Source organism: Microcaecilia unicolor, chromosome 1 (genome assembly GCF_901765095.1).
Source record: "Microcaecilia unicolor chromosome 1, aMicUni1.1, whole genome shotgun sequence".
NCBI lineage: Eukaryota > Metazoa > Chordata > Amphibia > Gymnophiona > Siphonopidae > Microcaecilia > Microcaecilia unicolor.
Window position 1 is genome coordinate 82,590,156 of NC_044031.1, and position 22,935 is coordinate 82,613,090.

General features: G+C 43.2%; 1 protein-coding gene across 1 annotated transcript in view; it reads right to left on the minus strand.

Annotated features, from left to right (window-relative positions):
- Positions 1–22,935, minus strand: part of DIP2C (disco interacting protein 2 homolog C) — a 763,198-nt gene that overhangs the window by 19,929 nt on the left and 720,334 nt on the right. The window contains 3 exon segments of the mRNA XM_030198809.1: positions 3,723–3,897; positions 19,564–19,638; positions 22,475–22,532. Of these exon segments, the coding sequence (XP_030054669.1) occupies positions 3,723–3,897; positions 19,564–19,638; positions 22,475–22,532 (308 nt within the window).

Sequence of the window (22,935 nt, forward strand, 5' to 3'; positions counted from 1 at the left end):
TATATATATATATATATATATATATATATATATATATATATATATATATAAAGGTAGAGTTTTTTTAGACTAATGATTAAAAGGAGCCCTCTTTGTGAATGAACGTGTATCTTTCAAACTGAGGTGTCTCTGAGTCATACTGAGTTCTTTTTCTCCACTATTTTTAGCATTAATTAGTAGAAGCAACTCTTATTGTGCGATATTGAGTTCTACAGATTCCTTAATAATTTCAGTTATACTAGTTTTGGAAATTGAAATCACCCATTATTATACTGTTGCCTAATTTTTCAGCTTTCCTAATTTCTGTAAACATTTCTTCGTCTGTCCGTTCATTCTGTCTTGGCGGACGGTAGTATAGTCCTACAAAAATACTCCTCTTTACACATGGAATTTCTATCCATAATGATTCCACACTGCTGTTTCATGTAGCATATTTATTTTGTTTGACTCAATTTCTTTAACATATAGCGCAACCCCCCCCCCCCCCCCCAAATTTGATCCCCTCTATCACTGCAATTAAATTTGTACTGTTAACAAAATGTACGATGGATTGTCCTCCTTCCACCAGATCTCTGAGATGCCTATTATATGAGTGGAGGAGTGGCCCATGAGTGGAGGAGTGGCCTAGTGGTTAGGGTGGTGGACTTTGGTCCTGGGGAACTGAGGAACTGAGTTCGATTCCCGGCACAGGCAGCTCCTTGTGACTCTGGGCAAGTCACTTAACCCTCCATTGCCCCATGTAAGCCGTATTGAGCCTGCCATGAGTGGGAAAGCACGGGGTACAACTTTCCCATCTTATTTTTTAGGTTTCTAGTATTTGTATACAGGCACTTCAATTGTGTTTTTTCCTTGCATCTACAAGCTGTTTTGAAGTTGATGGGGATAATTTGCATCCTTTACTCTGTTCTCTCATTAGACACTCCTGGCTCTCTTTCATCATTATTGAAACCTCTCTATTGGGATTCCCTAAAGATCCTGTTTCAACAGTATCCTTCAAGGATACTTCACTCCGAACCATGTGCTCCTGGGTGACTGTTGGCTCCCCTCCCCCCCCCACACCCCCAAAAGAATTTGTAGTTTAAAATCTGCTCTATCTCCTTGTTAAAAGTTAGCAGCAGCAGCCTGGTTCCATCCTGGTTAAGGTATAGTCCATCCTTTTGGTACAGGCTCCCCCTTTACCAGAATATTGCCCAGTTCCTAACAAATCTAAATCCCTCATCCCTGCACCATTGTCTCAACCACACATTAAGACTTCAGAGCTCTGCCTGCCTCTTGGGTCCTGCGCGTGGAACGAGGAGAATTTCTGAAAATGCTAACCTGGAGGATTTGAACTTCAGCTTTCTACCTAATAGCTTAAATTTGGCTTCCAGAACCTCCCTCTCACATTTTCCTATGTCACTGGTACCCACAAGTACCAAGACAGCCGGCTCCTCCCCAGCACTATCTAAAATCTATCTAGGTGTAGTAGTAAGGTGACACGTAAGGTCCTCCATCTTTGCACCAGGCAGGCAAGTGACCATTCTGAATATTATTATCAAGATAGTTATCCAGATAGCAGTCTGAATATCACTATTTTCCAGAAAGTTATCCGGATAGCAGTCTATCAACTATTATCTGGATAGCAGTCTGAATGTCACACTATTATCTAGATAATTTGCCACTCTTACCAGATAGTGCTGAAGAGGCCTGTAAGGATATTCAGCAATACTATAAATAGTGCAGCTGAATATCCATGGATAGTGATGTCCAGAGTCAATATCCGTACAGCAGCTGTCACTATACAGATAGCTGGCTTTCAATATTGGAGCTTACGTAATCAGTATCTTAAGGATTTTGGTAAAAGATACTGGGTTTTTTTTATGGCGCAGCACTTCTCCAGGATGACACCCTGCATCCTCCCAATTTGTCCCCCTCACAACTCTCTCCTTCCCTCCCCTCTCCCAGCTTCACTTCACCACTGTCTCCCCCTTATCACCCCACTCAATCCCACCTCTGAATTTATTCTTGCTGCCTCCTTGTGGGCTGTCCTCACCTAATGCTACTGTTGCCTCTCTCCAGCTCACAGGATCGATGCCACTGCCTGGTCTATATCATGCTACAGCACTGTGCATCAGCCAATCAAACCGTGCACAGTGGTGCAGAATTGTCCCAGGAGTAAATTATTACAATACCTGGAGAGCAAAATATTGCTGAGGACTATGGCAGGAATTTATACTATGGCAGGAATTTATATACTGCACAGGGATATTATTTAGTGTATAAAATCAGCATCATGGCAATGTAGATCAGTTCTTCCCCTTACCTTTATACATTTAACCACATGCTTAGTTTTGCTCATCCCTATCTAGTGTTAAACTATTAGCAATCAAACATATAAATGGCAAGTGACCGACTCACCTGGAAATGCGCAGTAGACACTTCCCTCTCTGTCCCACCCTCGCGACAAGACGTGATGACGTCAGAGGGCGGAACAGAGAAGGAAACGGAGTCGGACTGTCGGATGCTGCCGCCTGGAAACGAACATCGCGCGCACCAACCTCCACCCTCCCATCCCCGCCACCGCTCCCGCCCCCCTCCATATCGGGCCCCCTGCACTGACCTGACAGCGCCTCTCACCGTGTGGAAGCGTTGTCATGTCAGTGCAGGGGGCCCGGCATGGAGGGGGGAGGAAGCGGCGGCGAGGAGGGTTGCTGGAAATCTCGCCCGTTTTTACGGGCTTAACGGCTAGTATTTATATAATTTAAAGGTGGTAAAGACATTTACTCACCGAACAAGTTTTTAATACCTTCCTAAATTAAAATCTAGTTTAAAAAGAACTATGGGGTCCTTTTACTGAGCCGTACTGTAAAGTGGCCGGTGCTGTGTTTAGCACGTGGGCTTTACGCACACTGCTACCACTTTTAACGTGGCAGTAAAATGGCCGCATTCCTATATTTTTCATTAATGGTCACATGCTAATTTCCCAATTAGCACATGGCCATTACCATGGGAGCCCTTACTGCCACGTATTTAGTAGGTACTCAGGGCTCTCACGCTAATTGGGCAGCATGCAACAATGTACCATGATACACGATGAGCATAGGGCGCACCTACTCTCTTGCCCATAGACAAACCTCCTGCACCAAAAAATAAAACTAATTTTTTTTAGTGTGGGAGTAATGCGCATTGATGGGCACACTACCATGGGATGCCTCAGTGCATCCTGTGGCAGTGTGTTTTGCCGGATGGTAGGCACGCACTTGTGCCTACTGTGGCTTAGAACAGTACAGTCTCCATTATTTGACCTTCGCTAATCCAACCATCTGGCATATCCAACCAACCACCCGGTGCTGCCACTGAGTTTATTTCTACTAAAAAGCTTTGTTTTAGAACAAGCACACGAGCAGTAATTATGTTTTAGCGATCCAATCGGGAGCTCTATGCCTTTGTTTACGCATTGTTTTCTATATTATCTGACTTTTCACTTATACAAAGAGTCAGTCCTGTTTAGATCAGATAATCAAGACTTTACTGTAAAAGGGCCCCTATGTTTGATAACACATGCTTAACTGATGTACCTTCCACAATAGGATAGTAATGCTGCTGGAAAGCCAAGGTGAAAAATATTTCTGGGAGTGGTCAGTTAACCTTCCTCTGATATGGAATGACGTGAAGGAACATTCCTTTGCCACAAAAATAACACCACTTACATATTAGACATACATTAATAAACAAATTCCCACCTCCATTTGCATCCGTCAGTTCTGTTCTTCTCAAGAATCCTAAATAGCCTGTTCGTGCCCATATAGTTTGCGTATCCCCAAAACTGAGTCTTGAATTAAAATGATCGGATTGCAGAGATTCATCTCCATAAATAGTAAAATACCCACTGGCATTATGGGCACTGTGAACCCAGATCTAGTAGAAAAGAAACCAGGGTTACATTGAAAAAATGCTTCAAATTTTATAAGCAGGTTTACGGTCATCTTGTTCAATGATAATCAAAACAGATTTCTACATAAATATTCTCACATAGAGACAGGATCGGCACAAGTATAGGATGGGTTGGGTGGGAGGTGGGGGGGATTATAGGGAATGTTAATCTTGAAAATTTAGTTCATGATATCTGTATCAACGCTACTTGCAGTGAATTTGTTCAACTTTTGTCATCAATAAAAATGATTTAAACATAAGCAGGTTTAAAAAAGGCCACAAAACTCATAAAACTACAATTTTCAAATGTTTTCTTTACTATTATAGAAGTGATACATTTTGATATCATGATATTTGGGTACAGTGCTCACATGTAGCACATGTTGACAGCAGGACATGTATTCTCACTTAGGGGTGATGTCATCCGACGGAGCCCTGGTACAGACGCTATCCAGCATTCATTCATGGATTCAAGTTTTTGGCAGCATTCCACCGTGAATGTCTGAGTGCCTTCCTATATAGCGTGAGCACACACGACCAGCAGCTCAATAACAAAGCTAGAAGAATACAACTCCTAGGGGAGGTGGGAGAATAGATATCCCACTGTTCTCAGAGAACTTCTGCTACAGGTGAGTAACTTCGCTTTCTCTGAGGACAAGCAGGACAGTGTATTCTCACATATGGGAATCCTTAGCTACCAGGCTCACTGAAAACAACAAATAAAGGAAATAGGGACTTGCGACAGCAAGGCCAACTAGAAACCAATCAACCTGAACTTAAATAAAAACCTGTGTGAATGCAGACTAAAACAGAAGAAAAATGGGGCTAGAAGGGTAGAGTTGGATTCTAGACACCATAGAAATTTTGCAGAACTGTCTGACCAAAACTAACTGTCTCATCAGATGCAATGCTCAAGGCAGTAGTGAGATGTGAATGTGTTGAATGAGGACCATTTTGCATCTCTGCATATCTCTTCAATGGAGGCTGACCTCAAGTGGGCTACCTACGTGGCCATGGCCACTCCTTCCAGAGTCAGCCCAGCCTGAGTACAAGTGAAAGAGATGTAGTCTGCTAGCCAATTGGATACAGTGTGTTTACTGATGGCTGCCCCCATCCTGTTTGGGTCAAAAGAAACAAAAAGCTGGGTGAACTCTCTATGGACTTTAGTCCGCTCCAGATAGAAAGCTAAAGTTTGCTTGCAGTTCAAGGTGTGCAATGTGCTTTTGCCAGGATAGGCATGAGGTTTTGAGAAAAATGTTGGCAGAACAATTGCCTGATTAAGATGGGATTCTAACACCACCTTAGGAAGAAGCTTAGGGAGCATGCCGAGAACTATTAAGTTCAAGTTCAATTTGTTTTTCAAAGGAGAAATCTAAGTGGTTTATAATATAGGAAATAGTTATGGGAGGAAAGGGGAGAAGACACAAAATTACATAACACAAAATAGAAGGGAGCAAGACAAATTTACATTTGTTCAGAAAAAGAGAAGTCTCATGTAAGGCGGATCCAAGTGCTGAAGTGACTGCAATCAAAAACAAGACCTTCCAGGTCAGGTACTTCAGATGACAGGAGTCAAGCGGCTCATCAGCTGGGTGAAGATGATGTTGAGGTCCCATGACACAACAGGACGTTTGTTTAGGGGCTTTGTCAACTGCAAACCTCTCAAAAAAACAAACTAAAGGCTGTACAGAGATGGGCTTACCTTCTACAAAATGGTGGTTGAACCCTTACAGAGTTGGTTTTCAGACCAGACTCAGAGAGGTGTAGAAGGTACTCATGCAGATTTTGTGTAGGGCAAGAGAGAGGATCTAGTGTCTTGCCCTCGCACCAGACATCAAAACTCCTCCACTTAAAAGTATAGCACCTCTTGGAAGGCCAGGGACCGTAGATTGGGATGTAGAAGAGATCCTCTTTCTGAGTAAAAAGGGTTGGAAAACAGTCCAATCTCCACAGTTCTTTGGAGGACAAACTCCAGAAGAAGCAGGAACCATATCTGTCTGGGCCAGTAAGGTGTGATTAGGATCATGGTTCCTGGATCCTACTTGAGTTTCAACAGTCTTCTTTATGAGAAGGATCAGAGAGTACATGTACAAGAGACCCTCTCCCCAATGCTGGAGGAAAACATCCAATGCTAGCCTGTCATGTGACCTGAGTCTGAAGCACTACTGAGGGACCTTGTCCTCTAAGGGGGTGCCCCACTCTCGGAAGATCTTGCAGGCAATGTGCTTGCTATGAGATCACTTGTGTAGCTGAATCACTCTGCTCAGCCTCTCTGCTAGACTGTTTTCTTTCCCCCACCAGGTATGTGGCCCGGAGCACCATGCTGTGACTGGTGGCCCACTGCCACATCCCGACTGCTTCCTGACAAAATGGGGAGGATCCAATACCCCCTTGCTTGTTGACAAAATACATGGCAACCTGATTGTCTGTTTGGATGAGCACAATTTGGTTCAATAGTCGATCTCTTAAAGCCTTTAAAGTGTTCCAGGTTGCCCACAGCTCTAGGAGATCGACTTGGAATTCAGTCTCCTGAGCAGACAAGGCCCCCTGGGTGTAGACCCCAACTACATGAGTTCCCCACCCCAAGGTGGATGCATCTATGGTTAGGACCTGCTAGGGTGAAGGTATTTGGAATGGAAGACCCTGGGTCAGATTAGGTTCAATCATCCACAAGAGCAGTGACTGGGTGAACTCTGGGTAACTGTGATGACATCTGCAAGGTTCCCCATGGCCTGACACTATTGAGAAGCAAGAGTCCACTGGGCAGTTCACAAGTGGAGATGAGCTATGGGAGTGACATGCACTGTGGAGGTCATGTGGCCTATCAACCCCAACATCTGTTGAGTTGTGACTTGCTGGCTGCTCTGGATCTTAGAGGCAATGACAACGAGGGCATCTGCCTGCACCTGAGGTAGGAAGGCCCGAGTTTGAGCCATTTCTAGCAGGGCCCCAATGTACTCCAATTGTTGCACAGGGAGCAGATGGGACTTGGAGTAGTTGATCACAAACCCTAGAAGCTCCAACACCTGAATAATTTTTCTGCATTGACTCCTGAGCACTTTCCTTTGATGTGCTCTTGACCAATCAATCGTCCAGGTCAGGGCCGTGCTAACCCGGTAAGCGGGGTAAGCACGGCAGGGGGGCGCATCACCTTCAAGGGCGCCGTCAGACGTCAGTGTTTTAAAAATTAAAAAATATAAACAAACTTCTCTCGCGTTGGCGCCACGCCGCCCATATGCGCATGCGCTGCTGGCTCTGGCTGCTGCCTTCCCGTGCGCAGCGGCAGCGCTCATTGGTCTGTTTAGCTCCGCCCCAGTTCTTCGACGCACAGCGTGATGCCGCACCTGGAGCCTCGCAGGCAGTCCGACACTCTCCGAAGAACCTGGGGCTGGGGTGTTGCCGACGAGCGACACCGCCGCCACGTTGGAGTCTTGGAGTGCAGTGCTGATCCGCTGCTGCCCGCTCCCGCGGCGCTCCTCCATTAATTTTGTTTTTGAGAGTGAGAGACTGGTGGACATCATTGGTAAGGTTTCGTTTGGCCTTAACTTTTCATAAAGAAAGTACATGATTTGAGGCTGCAGGTTGGGTGGGGGAACTGGAACCAACCAGGCCATCTGGGGAAGAAAAGAAAGACAAGGCAAGGAAATTTCTTGGGGGGGGGGGGGGGGGGGGGGAAGAGAAAGCTAGAATCAGGGAGGAACAAAGGAGGGGAGAGTAAGGGCAGGATGGAAAGGAAAATAAGAGCTGATGGAACAGAAAGGCAGAGGAAGATAACTCTGCAGGGGGGCACCAGAGACCCTTGGCACGGCCCTGGTCCAGGTAGGGAAACACATGAACTCCCAAGTCTGCGTAGTGATATTGCAATTACAGTGAGGCATTTTGCGAACACCCTGGGAGTGGACACAAGGCCAAATGGCAGAATGTGATACTGATAGTGGTGTTTTCCTACTCAAAATCTGAGATACTTACTGCGACTGGGATGTATCTGTATGTGAGTATAGGCATACTTTAAGACCAGAGAGCATAGCCAATCATTTGTCTGATTCATGGAAAGAAGGGTGTCCAGGGAAATCATCCTGAACTTTTCTTTGATCAGATATTTGTTCAGGTCCCTCAGGTCTAGGATGGGGCAAAATCCCCCCCATCTTTTTGGGTATGAGGAAGTACTTGGAATAGAATCCCTTTCCTTTTTCCCCTGGTGGAAGGGGCTCGACCACATGGGCTATAGGGCTATAGAAGGGAGAAGAGTTCCTCTGTGACCACTTCCTGGTGCTGAAGTTTGACAACCTCAGTTGACAATTTGGAGGTTTTTGTTGCCCACTGAAAGAGTAGCCCATTCGGACTATCTGGAGAACCCACTGGTCTGACACTGCAAGGGGCCACCCTTTTTGGAAAAAATTCAGTTTCCTTCCTACTGGTAGGTAGTCCAGGACAGCTACTTTTACGGCAGCTATGCTCTCTTGGAGCCAGTTAAAAGCTCACCCCTTGCTTAAACTTGGGAGCCAGTTGGGATTTCTTTTGTGGACAGGAGGTAGTGGTGAACCTACACCTTTGAGAGAAGTAGGCTCCCCCATGATTCCCACCTGAACCCTCTGAGATGCGGAAAGCTCAGAAGGAGTAGGCTGAGACAGGGACTTGATGGTGTCCATTCTCTTTTTAATGAGATCTGCCACCTCCTTCTACTTTGTCCCCCAAAAGATTATCACCTTGGCAGGGGATGTCTGCCAGTTTTTCCTGAACTGCTGGCTCCATGTCATAGACATGCAGCCATGAGAGTATGCATGCCAATATCTACAGCAGAAAGCCTCGACACCACATCAAACATGTCAAAGGTAGCCCAAGCCAGATGCTTCCTATACTCCTTCTGCTTATTGGCTACCTGGTGACATGCGGCCTGCTCCTTTGGGAGCATACCCACAATGTCAAGCTCAGTGCCCACCAAGAACTTCAAGTATATGCTCGTGTAGAGCTGGTAGGTCTGGATGCGGGAAATAAGCATCGAGCCCTGATAAACTTTCCTTCCAAAGGACTCCAGAGGATGAGGATCCCTGTCTGGGAGAGCCGAAGCATGGGTCCTTGAGTTTCTGGCCCTTTTGAGGACGTATTTGATGGAGTGGTGCAGCAGCTGTGCTTTTTCAAACCCAGGAGCCTTCTGAATCCTATATTTGGAGTTAGCCTGCCTAAATATAACCTACACAGAAAGGGGGTGGGGGGCAGCAGCCATTTCCTCATCTGTGCATCCTTCAGGATGTTGTGAACAGGTACTATCACAACTTCTTTAGGGGGCAAATCATAGTCAAGGATGGTTACTAGCTCTGCTCTGGGCTTGCCTTCAACCTCCAATTTAAACAGAATGGCCTCAAAAAGGTAACAAAGCAGAGCACCTCAGAGGATCTGAAGGAAGGTCAATGGATCTTCCTTCCGATAAATCATCTGGCTCCTCCTCAGATAACCAGGAAAAGTCCGTCTCAGACTCAGTAAAGAATTCATCACAGGATATCTGAGTCTGTGTTGACTCAGCCTACTGGAAGATTGACCAGGCCTCATCAGGGGCACTGAGGTATGGAGCCTCTCCAGAACTCCAGTGTAGCTCTCTCTCCCCACAGGCTGGAGAGTCACCATATCAGTTGATGCTGGCTCCGATTGCCTGATGCAGCACCGGAATCAACAACTGTTCCACAGGCAAGACATGGGTCTCCAAAAAAGACTGGAGCAGTTCCAGAAGTGGCGCAAGTGTCCTCAATGCCACTGCAATATGATGCTCTAGAAGATGCCTCAGCTCCTCCTGGAACATGTCCTGGAACCATTCCTCAAGGGCAGGCATTAGTTTAAAAAAAAAAAAAAAGGCCAGTCCAGTGTGGGGGCAGCTTGCAAAGATGTTGGTGCTGAATTAGGGTCCCAGCAGCAGGGAGACTGATGCATCGGCATTGCTTCAACGGAGGAGCAATTCTTCCAGTGCTGACATTTCTCAGGTGCCGGTGACGCCAATGACCCAGAGCTCCCAGCACCAAGCTTTGAAAAGGACAGATGTCGATGATTCTTGGCCTTCACTCAGTGCTCAAAATTGGGATCCTTTGATGCCGAGTACATCGTTAAATTCCGGCGTGTCCTCAGCATCAGGTCCGAAGCCAACCTGTCCCATAGGGACCTATCAGTGCGCAAAGTTGAGGCATGGAGAGACCTCCTTGATGTTGGTGCACTCCCCATGTCGGATGCAGCTCCTGCAACTATGGGGACTAGTGCCTCCAATGCTGACTTTGATGGACCGGTCTTAGAATTACTAAAAATTTTCTCATGCTAAGCCTCTCTATTTTTCTGGGTTTTCTGCATTTTCAAACAGAGAACAAGTCAGAGGCCTGGTGGTCAGGGCCTAGTCATGATTGACACCAATTATGGGGGTCTGTCCCTGAAATGACTCTGTTGTGATCCAAAATGGCGTCATAGAGATTTCACTTACCAGACGCTCCCGAAAATCTCTCCGCGTCATAGCAGCCGAGGCCCCTTCTGACCATTGTAAGATGGTGAAAAGAAGAGGAAAGGTTCGGGAATTGCCCTCAACCCCGGCCGGAACACCAGCTCGACAGCAACCGACGCTGGAAAGATTTGGGGTAACGTCGGGACCTGTAGCAGCTTCCTCTCCGATTGGAGCCGAGCTATTAGCGTCGGCCGACAGTGGAGACGGGGCTTCCCTAAGCCCTGTCGAACGAGCGGCTCCCCCACAGCCGGGAATACGGAACCAGGAAGTGGTGCCTGACGCTCAGCCGTCCGAAGTGGTCGAGAGGAGTGAACAGAGAGGGAGCCCACACTTGGAAGCAGAACTGGTTGAGAGTGAATTGGTAGGAACTATTTCAAAAATTCCTGATAATATTATTACAATTTTGAACCAAACACTCAAAACCCCCCTTCCCCCGGTGATTTCAGTGGGGCAGTTAAGTAAACCAGCCGTTGTGACACTTGAGTCACTTTGGGACCAAAATCACACTTTACATTCAGCACTACAAGTAATGATTGTTAAAAATATAGAGGGAATTAAGACTTTGTCAGAAGCTGCCCTGATCCAGGATCAAATAAACACAGCTCAAACCTCCAAGATGGAAAGAATTGAGGAAAAATTGAGAAAAGTAGAGACTGTTACTCAAACTTCGGCCAAAGAAAAGAGTTTTACATATAAGAAAATGGAATACCTGGAAAACCAATTAAGACGTTGTAATTTGAGACTGATTAATTTTCCTAGGTCGCCAGTGTTGGCACCGGTAGAAATGTTTAAAAAATATTTGGTCGAAGTGTTGGGTATGTCAAAGGATTTATTACCCCCATTAGTACGGGTTCAACACTTTCAGTCTACCTATGACGGAGATAAACAATGTGATAATTTGAATTTAACAAATTTCCTTGATTCATCCTTAGAAGTTATCACGCAAAGAACATCAGCTGTGGTGACATTTGCCCTGGAAATGGATAGGAATGCTGTCTTGAGACTTTTTTTCAGGAATATTGACTCAATGTTTTTAGGATCTAAAATAAGAATTTGCCCGGATTTATCCAAAGAAACACAGAAACGGAGAAAGGCCTTTTTGGCACTCCGTCAAAGATCTGTTGTTCTTGGTGTAAATTTTATATTAAAGTTTCCTTGTGTTTGCCGAATTATATATCAATCTAAGAATTACCAATTTTTTGAACCTAAACAACTAGAAGAGTTTTTGATTTCTAAAGAAGGACTGAATGCAAATTAGTGGTTTGAGAATGTACACTGTTAGAGATCATTGAGAGTGGCGAATAGGTCATAGAGAATCCCATGTAGTATATCTACTTGAATAATTACTTTATTTTTATTTTTCATATCTATTTTGGATCATAATTTACTATATTTAAGTGAGGTCGATAGAATAGATCATAATTTTCATTTATGTTTTATAAATTACTAAATGTTTGTCATATTACAATTGCCATATTAATTCTGTATGGAATAATATATAACCAAATAAAGAGTTAAAAAAAAAAAAAAAAAGAAATGACTCTGTTGTACCTAGATCACTGTTTGAAACCTCTGGGAAGTTTCTGAGACATGGAGGGAAAAATAGATGTGAAATCAAACGGCTTAATTGTGAGACAAAAAATGTCTGAGCAAAGAAGAGGAAAAGGGGAAAAAAAGTACCCTGGCAGGTGCTCAGACCTAAGCACACCTCAAGAGCCACAAAAAACAAACAAACAAAAAAAAACAACCAAGGAAACTGAAAACTTGCCAAAACATTACAAAAAACTAAAAGGAGGCACAAGAAGAAGAAATAGAAAAATATAAACAAAGAATTGAACCACAAGGGAAGGCACTGACTGGAAAAATAAAACAAATTCAACTTGCTGAGAGCTCATAGATGCGAACTTCGCTTCAATGAAAATGAAGGGCTGCTGGTCCCGCATGCTCAAGTTGGGCGGGAAGGCACTCACACGTGCAGTGGAACACTGCCCAAAGCTTCTTAAAGTGAAAGTATGCTGGGTAGTATCCGCACTGGGCTTCACTGGATGACATCACCCATATGTGAGAACACATTGTCCTACTTGTCTTTAGAGAATGTACTTTTTAATTCTGTTTCATCCAGGGCTAGAAGTCTAAAACTAACAGATATGGTTATCTGATTGGTTCATGTCATTATAACACTACATTTTAGTACTGGGCATAATAACCTATCATAGAGGTTGAACAAATACCTATAAAGGTTTAAGCAGGCTTAGCATATTTGAGAATTCCATAGACTATGAGTCTTCAGATAGGATGACTGAAGCTAAATTATTTGTACTTATTAATTTGACACACCACCATCAGCAAAATCATGGCGGTTTACAACATCATCAATAAAAGCCATAATAATAATAATAATAATAAAAAAGAACAGAAACAATCACATTAAGGACAGACAGTAACAACAAACTAGACATGACGGAGCAAGATTATAATCCTAAAACTACAAATGCATTAAAAAATAAAACAGAAAGAAAAGGAACCCAAATACTTCAACTACTATACATATTGGTAGTAACTTTATAAAGCTTTTTCTGAGTGTAAAGACTGTTTATACAAACACCAAACAATGGAGACAACCGAAATATTAACACAATACAGTGCACAGACAAAATTCTTGAAAAATCCCTTTATTGAAACAAATGGTATTCAGTTGCTGTGGAGGACTCGACATGAGCCATGTTCTGGCCCTATTGCCTGCAAGAGGAGTCCAAAATTAATCTGAGGGAAGACTGTTTTACACATTGAAAAGAGCTTTAATAAAATTACGTGTCCGCATATGCATATAAAAGTGTATGGAAAGTACGTTCCCTAGTGTGTGATCTGCACAGAGGTAATCCCAAGTGTAGTTGAGTAGAGTGGCAGCATAGTTACAATGTACACGGCATTTGTGCACTAGTGGAAATGGCTCTTGAAACCTGTTTTGTGAAGGCACACGGGCGTTGGATGTCTTTATAAAACAGGCTTACAGAAGCCGCCTTTTTGGTTTCCTCACATAAGTGCTTTGTTGTAAAATCAGGCTCACTGAAATAACTAAATGTTATTTTGCTGTTGACGGGCAGGACTGAGTCCACAATCAGATTGTGTTATCACTCGTCACTGGGATGACACAGCTCTCCAGAGTCTAAAGTTCACAGCATGAATGCATGGCCGTTCCTGTGTGCAATGGTCTTCTCAGTGGCCCAGTTTTGTATTTTTCTACCAAAGATGAAAACAAAGCACTTCCATTTTCAAGAGGTTTTAGCATTCATTCCTAGAAGTTTTGAGTTAGTTTGTTTTTGTTTTAAAATCTTGTTTGTACAGCACGTGAGATGAAGTCACAGTTCTGTTCATCCCTGCAACGTCTGAGAACGATTCAAAACTTTGCCACCCATTTCAAATGTTTAACTTTTCTGGGTTGCAACCATAATCAAGTTGACTGTAATAATTGTGAACATATGTCTCCATTTGACTGAAAAGACTGCTTGAACTGCATTTCAAACAATTAAGAAGGGGGGAAAAGGCTCCTGCTTGCCCTCAAAGAAGAGAACAGGGTATTGTTTGTGAAGGGATAGGCTGACCGTGCATTCCAACAGATTCTGTCCACCTCCCTGTGCAGTAACTTTTAAAGGTGTATTTATTTATTTATTTTATTTTCAATATTTATATCCCGCATTTTCCAAAGTTACTTTGGTTAAATGTGGCTCACAATAAGGGCCCTGTTTACTAAGCTGTGCTAGCGGTTTTAGCGCGTACTAAACACTAAATACACCCATAGGAATATATGGGTGTCTCTAGCGTTTAGCGCATGATAATTTCAGACACGCGCTAAAAACGCTAGCGCAACTTAGTAAACAGGGCCCTAAATGACATAAGAACAAATACAATCTCTTTAGCATCAAGATATCCAGAAGAATAGAAGCAACTCCTATCTGAAAGTGGCATATACCTTATTTACTATCATCAAAGAAAACTTTTCTGAAAAAAATAAGCTTTCAGATGTTTGCGGAAGCTCAAGTAGCTATTCATACATCTTAATTCTTTAGGTAGAGAGCTCTACCATTTTGTACTTTGGTAGGCAAAACCCGCAGAGTATACTGACTTACACAACAGATTCTGACAACTGGGGTAATGGAGAATAAGATAATTCCTAGTTCCCATTACTGCATTTTGTAATGGTAAATTTATCAATCCTATCATACATCCCAGAGCTAAGCCAAAAAGTATTTGATATACTAAAGTACATAGTTTGAAAACAATATATGCTTTAATTGGAAGCCAGTGTAATGCTTGCAATAATGGACTAAGCTTTATCAAAGTGAGACTTCCCATAGATTAGCCTCACCACTGTATTCTGTGCCGTTTGTAATTTCTTCATACAACCTGCATATACTCCATTGCAGTAATCAACCTGGGCTAATAAAATAGTTTGAAACAACATACGAAAAATGTCCCTAAAATAAATAAATAAATCTATCAAGGGGTCTCCTCTAAGCATATATCTGCACATCCATCTCCAATGCAGTCTACTTCATCAAAAAGAAAGCGCCAGGATACCACTGCTGAAATGGAAACAGAGAAAAATGAAGGCAGATAAAGACCACATGGCCTATTCAATCTGCCCATTCATGCCACCTACTATCCCTTCCTCTCCTTTACAGATCCTATGTACTTGTTCCAAGCTTTCTCAAATTCAGATACAGTTTACGTCTCTACCAGCTCCACTGGGAGGCTGTTCCACAAATTCTCTACCCTTTCCATGAAGAAGTATTTCCTCAGGTTATTTCTGAATCCCCTTTCACCTTCATCCTATGCTTCCTCATTCCAGAACTTCTTTTCAACTGAAAGAAACTTGCCTCCTGTGCTTTTATGCCACATAGGTATTTAAACGTCTCTATCGTATCTCTACTTTCCCGCCTTTTTTTTCCCCAAAATATACATATTGAGATCTTTAAGTCTGTCCTCATAAGCTGACAAGTCTCATTCATTGTCAGTGCAGTTACTATGGTGGACACACAAGCAGACCGTGAACAGACTGATTCAGTGCAAGATCTCTTTTGTACTGATAGCACAGGTCCAGGACACTCCCAATTCTCCTCAGTTCAGACTTGGTCTTCTCCTACACAGTGATCAGCTGCTCAGGCTCAGATGTCTTCAACTACAGTCCTAGTTACAGTAGTACACGAACTGTCTCAGTCTGTTTTGCTGCCCCTTCCCCAATAGCTTCATTTGTTCCTGCAAAAAATGTTCAACAAATTCATGGAGGAATGCTGAAAGGACTTACAGTGCAATGCTGTCTCACTCCGTGGGCATAACTCCTACTCAGAAAAACTCATTCTTCTCATGATTTCATGGTCTCACTACTCTCTACTTCAGATTAAGAGTTTCAATGAGACCATTCATTACCACCCTCCTCCCCATGGTCTGAAATATAAATATTTCTAGCCCACCTAGAGGTCTATCTAGATGTGGTTTTCATCCTTTGGAGTCTTCCCTAGAAGCAAAGGAGTACTCTACAGCTGTGCTTTTCAACTCTCTCCTGGAGGCACACCTAGTCTATTGCCATGCACTATGGATCTCAGATAAGAGATGTCCTGGTACGAAGACTCATTTCACATTGGAGACAGAATTCCAGTAGAGTAGTGCTTCTCAACCCTCTTCTGGAGGCATACCTAGCTAGTCAGGTTTTCAGGACTGCCATGAGGAAGATGAATGAGATTTACTGAAGATCTATTATGTGAAAATCTATCTCATGCATATTCACTGTGGAAATCCTGAAAACCTGACTAAGCTAGGTGTGTTTCTAACATGAAATGAGTCTCCATACCAGGATACCTCCTACCTGAGATTCATAGAGTGCATGGCAACAGACAATCACTCTCCTCTTCAACATGGTCTATATGATCTTTAGGAGTCCAAAGCTAATGCAGCTATATCAATCCATGGCCTCCTACAAGAACAGCAACTTTCTATGTGGCAGACTCCACTTATCATTTAGGACCGCCTTCCCGGCCTCCCAAAAGAGTCCCAGGGTAGCTCTATGTTGTGCAGTATTTTTAGAATAATCTTCCCATTTCTGGGAGATGAAGGTTATAAAAGCAGGATCTACCTTCAAATGGTGGGACATACGCCACAATGGTCACAGCTTCCTACGAGGGAGGTGGAAAGCTAAATGAACCACCGCATGGTCAGAGATGCCAACATGGACTATGTCAACAGTATCCACCTCAGGAAAACTGGCAGTAGATAAGAAGATATAATCAAGTCAACTCTCTGAGAGGTGTGCTCTATAAATATGCGTATAAGCATGCTCCCTCGGGTGGAGTGTCCTCCAAACACCAAGCAAACCTAAACTTGGGCAGAGCATATCAGGGGGTGGACCCCGCCCCTTTGCAGTGGTTCTCCGGTCATATGTAGGGTCTGCAACATCATTAAAATCATCAACCAATACAACCCAGAGTGTGGCATGGTCATCAACAATCTCAATAGTATCGGAAAGAAGAATCTATCATAAATATTGGGAACTTACAAGGACACCAAGATATAGGGAGTGTCATAGAGCAATGTAAGACCATCCAACGGCCCTGCTCATCCCAATAACACTTATGCTCTTCAAAAGATATGGCCTTGTTAATTAAAATGGGTACACCAGCTCTACGATGAGTAGGGGCTGTGGAACAGAAACTATGGCTCACCCATTCTCGTCAGAACGTCTGATGCACCAAATCACTTAAAAGCGTCTATTGCACCCCAGCCCCCCCCCCCCCCCCCCCGGCGACGCAAGGCTGCCAGAATCTTCTTCACTTGATGGGGGAATTTACCCCACCTACATTTCAAGAAATAACATTAAGAGCCATAGTTGTCAGGGGGCCCGGGCGCTAAATACCACTTCAAGAAACAAAATAGAGTATGCCATCAAGTGCAATCTGCATGTCCAGTAGAATCAGGTCAGTAACAAATGAGAAAAATAACCCCCAAAGTGTCCCCATCCAAAACTCCCCCTCCTCCCTCCCTCAAAGAACATAATTGAAGATAAAAAAAAGAGAGCAATCAGTTCCCCTGGAAGGTCACTGGAAAGCCATAAAGGTATGCATCCCCGTATTAAGTGTCAAGAGAACTGTAGTGGTTAAGGAGGATGGGAAGACTGGATGGGCCATTTAGCCTTTATCTGCTGTCATGTTTCTATGTTTCTATACCATAGTAAAATCACATTCTACATACTGAAGAGACTGCTGCTTTGGAGGTTGCACTGTCCAGTAGTTGACGCTTGGCATAAGTAGAGTGAGCAGGGACTTTACGCCAACTTGAGGGTGCCATTTTGGAAGTAGAGGCAGCTGGAGTTGAAGAATCTGGGCCCTTCCAAAGGCCCACACAGCTAAGACATGGCTGTGCCTCATCTAGGGCCTTTACTCAATGTTCCTTGCTGCTAAGTAGAAACAAAAGCCCAAAAGAAAATATCTATCTATAGCGAATGCGCTCTTGTTGTAGGATGTGTGTGATCTGGCAAAAATCTTGGCATTCTTGCAAACTGAGGGCAAACAGATCTTGAAAGAGTGTAATTTCTGTTCCATGAATGGAAATTGGGCTCTTTCTCCTGGTCTCTCGAAAGATTTTTTTCCTTGAGGGAAAAAGATTGAAAGCATGCTACAGTATCCCAGGGTCGATTGTTTCTAGGAGAGCCCAGAGCTCTATGTGCTCTGTCCACAACAATGTCATCAACCCCTGAGATAGAATGGGAGGCAAAGTCTGGAGCTGCCGTTATAATTTGAAAACGTATCACCCAAACCAGTTCCATGCAATTTTCCTCTCCAGATGGCTCCGAGAGGCAGATTAGCACATCATGCTCTGTTCTCTAAATCGGCCATCTTATCACTCAAAAGAGATAATTGAGTCTCCTTTGCATCCATCCGGGTAGTAAGCTGACTTGTCTGAGCCTCTAGCGTTTGCTCTGCTTCTTCCATACGCACGCCCAGGTCCTCCAAGTCATCCCGGAGGTCATGGATTAAGGCCTTCATGTGTCTTGGTGTATGATGCTTGAAAAGCCTCTTTCAGCGTCGGCATTATGAACGGATTGAAAGATGACCGTTGAAGTGTTTAGTTGAAAAGCTGTGGTCCTGAAGCAGCCTAATGTGAAACGTGACCCGTTGACCACAGTTAAATCACGGTCTGAGAGAAGAAAGCTTTGAGCCTGCCTAAGCTAAGTAAAACTTTTTAGCCTATTGGGCAGAGCAATTTTTTGCTTAGTAAAAGAAAAATATTTAAAAACATTTAAAAATAATTAGGAGGTTTTTTGTATCGCCTATGATGATTAAATAGTAGCTCTTATCCCATTTCTATATATATGGGAGGAGCTTTCTCTTGAGGCGTTTTTCCTCCTTTTTGTGAATGATTTCTGCTTACACATTTATAACTGAGTTCTGTAATTATACATGAGTTGGTAGCACCATGAGAGTTTGTCCCAGTTTCATGCCGAATGATTAACAGCAGGATATGTGAGAAGTGCTAGGGGTGAAGATCTACAGAGAGTCCACATGACAGCAACCAATAATGACAACCTATATAAAAAAAGGGTGCCAATATTCAGGCCCCCCGAGGGCATGCCAATGACCAGAATACTGGCATATATGCATTTGTGTGTGCACTATTTTTTAGCATGGTGTCAAAATGCGATGGCAGTTAGTTTGAAGGTGGGTGGATTCTGAGCAAAGTGTGGGCACGGTGCAGAGTGACATGCATAAATAATACATTACTATAATTTACAAGTTTGTTCTTTTTTTTTTAAAGCAATTTAGGCATGAGTGTTTACACCAGCTCTATAGTGTTCATGCCTAAATTATACATATCTATCTTACTTGCAGCTACGTTCCTTTGTGGAATAGGTTCCACATAGCTGCTTTCCTGTAGTCTAAATATAAGGTACCCCTTTGTACACAGAGGCTAAAGTGAGAGGAGTCACACTTATTCTACATCATTTCAAGGTTCTTGCTTGCACAAACTTACTTGGTTTGGATACACAAGAATAAAACCCATTAAATCAATATCTGAACAATACTGCTATAATCCATCAAGTGGATCTCAGCCAAATGCCTACACCAAAGACTATTCACAAGTTTTTTTTCACAATAAAGGAAAGAACCGCTTTGGTGTTTGCTCACCTCACCAAGATGCGAGTCTCCTAAAGGCCCTTTTGTTTCTGGATTTGCAATGATGATACGAACTCCAGGAAGGATCTGTTCAAAAATAAATACCCAAGTAATTTATTTATCCAATGACTTAATAACAATACTGCAATACTCCAGTGGTTTTGGAGTTTGCTACTGTAACTCAATAACAGACTGAAGTCTATTTAGGATGGATTTTTTCTTGGTGAATATATTTTAAATTTGAGGCACCTTTTCCTCAACCTTCACTTAGTGTTGACTAGACAACTTCGAGTTGGATGAAAAATATAAAGTTCCTTTTTCTGGGTACCCCCATATATACAAAAGCACACAAACAAGAACAATTTTCATTTAAACTTAGTAGTCAAATCTTTCAAGGAAGTCTTTTTTGAAAATGCACTTTAAAAACAGACAAATATTTTGAATTGATATTTATAAAATTGTTGGCATGGTGTCCAATTCAGCAATTTAATTTAATATTTTTCTGCAATATTTCGTGTTTCTTGGCTACTAACCTTTCAGTTTACTCTTGGATTTGTCAGCTTGCTTGCTAGATTTGAAAAATTCTTAGGCGCCCTTTTACTAAGCTACGGTAAAAGCTAGCATGTGTTTAACATGGCTTACAGTGAGGTATGGTATGTTCCAAATTGGCAGGTGCAAACTGCAACCTAAAAAATATATATTTTAAAATTATCGTTTTAAGGGGCATGTCTAGGGAGTGGATGTTCCTGTGCTAATCTGTTAGCACAGCTAGATTAATGGTAGGACAGGCCTAGCTTGTGAGCCTAAAAAATAGGTGTTGGTTAGTGCACATGTGCTAATTTGTTTTTTTAATGACCATACACTAATTAGGAAATTAGGCCATTTTACTGCTGCAGTAAAAATGGCCTTAGTACGTTAACAGGCAGATGATCAAAAGCAAACGCGGATGCTAGAAGCCATTAGAACTGTACTAGTGCCTGCATTTGCTGCCTCCCCAATGTTCAGTGGGCAGTGCACCAAACAAAGGCACTGCTCCCACGGCAAACCCTATACCAGCTCGGAGCTGGCATTAGGGTTTGCCAGGGCATTGGGGAGGAATGAGGAGATTCTGTCCAGCATGCATTTGGCATGCTTACGGTCCCCCCCTACCCACCTCCCAACACAAAGGGGCTGTAGGTCCACAGAAAGTCCCCCCTAGCCTGGTGGTCTAGTGCTCTCCAACCCCCCCCCCCCCCAATACCTTGAAGGAGGAGGGAATAAGCACTCCCTCCTCCTTTAAATGCTCCCTCAAAATAGCAGTACAATGCACTGGGAGGGGCTTCAGTACATATAAGGGAGAAACTCCCTTATATGGGTCTGAAGCCACACCCAGTGATCCCATGATGCACTAGGCAGGGCAGGGTGTTGCCATTTTGAGGCGGTACTTGCAGGAGAAGGGAGTGCTTACTCCCTCCTCTTGCTTCCAGGTATGAGGGGGATCTGTGGGGGGACACTAGACCACTAGGCTACAGTGGGAGGGAGGGTGCAGTTAAGGGGGGGGGGCTCCTGTGGAGGGGTAGGCGGCGCTGGACCTCCAGCCCCTTTCTGTTGGGTGGTGTTGGAGGGTCTGGAAGGCCACTGATTCTCCAGCCCTTGGGCTGGTTTGACAGATCCAGCTTTTTATTTATTTTTGACAGCCAGGACCTGTCAAAACAACTTCTGCAGGAGGACTGTGCCTTGGGTACATGTCCAGCACAATCATCACGCAGAAGTATCCCTATGATCGAAGCTAATAGCGCATATAAATTTGCATGCTATTAGTTTTGATCATAGGGGCATTATTTCCCTGCACTGTTCTGGTGCTAATTTAACAGTGCTGTTCGTAAGAGTGCGGGGAAATTGATCACTGGCCCATAAGGCCACTTTTTTACAGCAGCTTACTAAAAGGTCCCTTTAATGAAGGGTGATTTAAGAGTAGCTTAAAAAGACTAATATTGTTTTAGCTTTATATATACTAGAGCAACGAAATCATATAAAGAAAAAAAATGGTGTGCATAAGAAACTTAAGGTCCACAGCAAATGCTTTATCAGGACCTTCACATTTGACTCGACTGATTCTAACTGGAGATAGTCTAACAGTGGTCTGAGCTTCAGCATGCATGAATGCTGACACTGACTGATAATTCAGATGAACATGTGGTACTCCAGCTGCCTTTGGGGGGGGGGGGGGGGTGGAAGCATAGGAGCCAGCTCTGTGGGTGATGTGGGTGCTTGAGCACCCCAATATTGAGAAAATTCTATGTATATGTCTAGGGAGGGGTTATTTTCATTGGGCCTAGCACCCCCAATAATTTTGAAAAGTTGGCTCCTATGGGTGGAAGATCAGTTGCAGAAATACCTCACCTAACAAGGATACTGTCTCCTGTCCACTTCCTAGGTTCAAGATTCATCTAATCTAATTAAGATGACACAAAAGCTCCTCCTACTCCTCTGCGTGTCATATGCCCGGAAGTAGCTTTGAAGCAAAAGCGCTGCAGAAGGGTGCACGTCACTTGGGTGCCGGAAAGCCCAGTAGGATTTCAAATGATGTCCAGCTCTGGTGAAAGTAATGATGTCCTCAACAGAGATTCCACTGAGGTTTACTCCATCTGGAGAACAAACTGGCTCACAGTACTAAGAATCTTGAAAGGCTGACATGATGATCAACCAAAGTTGAGGTATGAGCTTCAATATGTGGTGGCACCTCTACCGATGCCATCTTAGCCTCCAAGATTAATATTTTTAACTTCAAAAATAGTCTTCTTCCACATAGCAGACTGATGGTCCTTTTCCCCCCCCTTAGGTAATGAAACTTTTAAACACTTGCTTGAAAGGTTACTGTTGAATTGAAATGTGATCTTAGATCTAGGCATGAAATTACACAGAAGCCCATGGTAACACTTACTTTTCCAGATTCCATGAGGGGCAAACTATGAGGCGATCCTCTTTCTACTAACCGAACTCTGTAAAATATATAGAAATAATGTGTGCACCGTATGACTATTTAATTTAAAAATTACATTAAAAAATATTCAGGAATATAGTGCGATATCTACCGCAACACGTTAGCACAGTGTAAAGCAGTGACATGTGGAACATGACATACTTCTGGAATATGGAAGAAACACATAGTTGCATTTCACCTTACAAGCAATTATGGATATACACACTTCCTGAATGTTTTACTCAAAGGTCCTTTCAGAACACTAAATTTCATAACTAACATCATGCATATATGATATATCAAACTGAAAGCAAAATGGTCAGATAAGATCAGCCCTGCAATCTTTATCTAGCAACACAGTCTCTGCTTAAAAAAAGAAAAAAAATGTTTCAATAGTCCAATAGGTGTTATGGCCTCTAAAG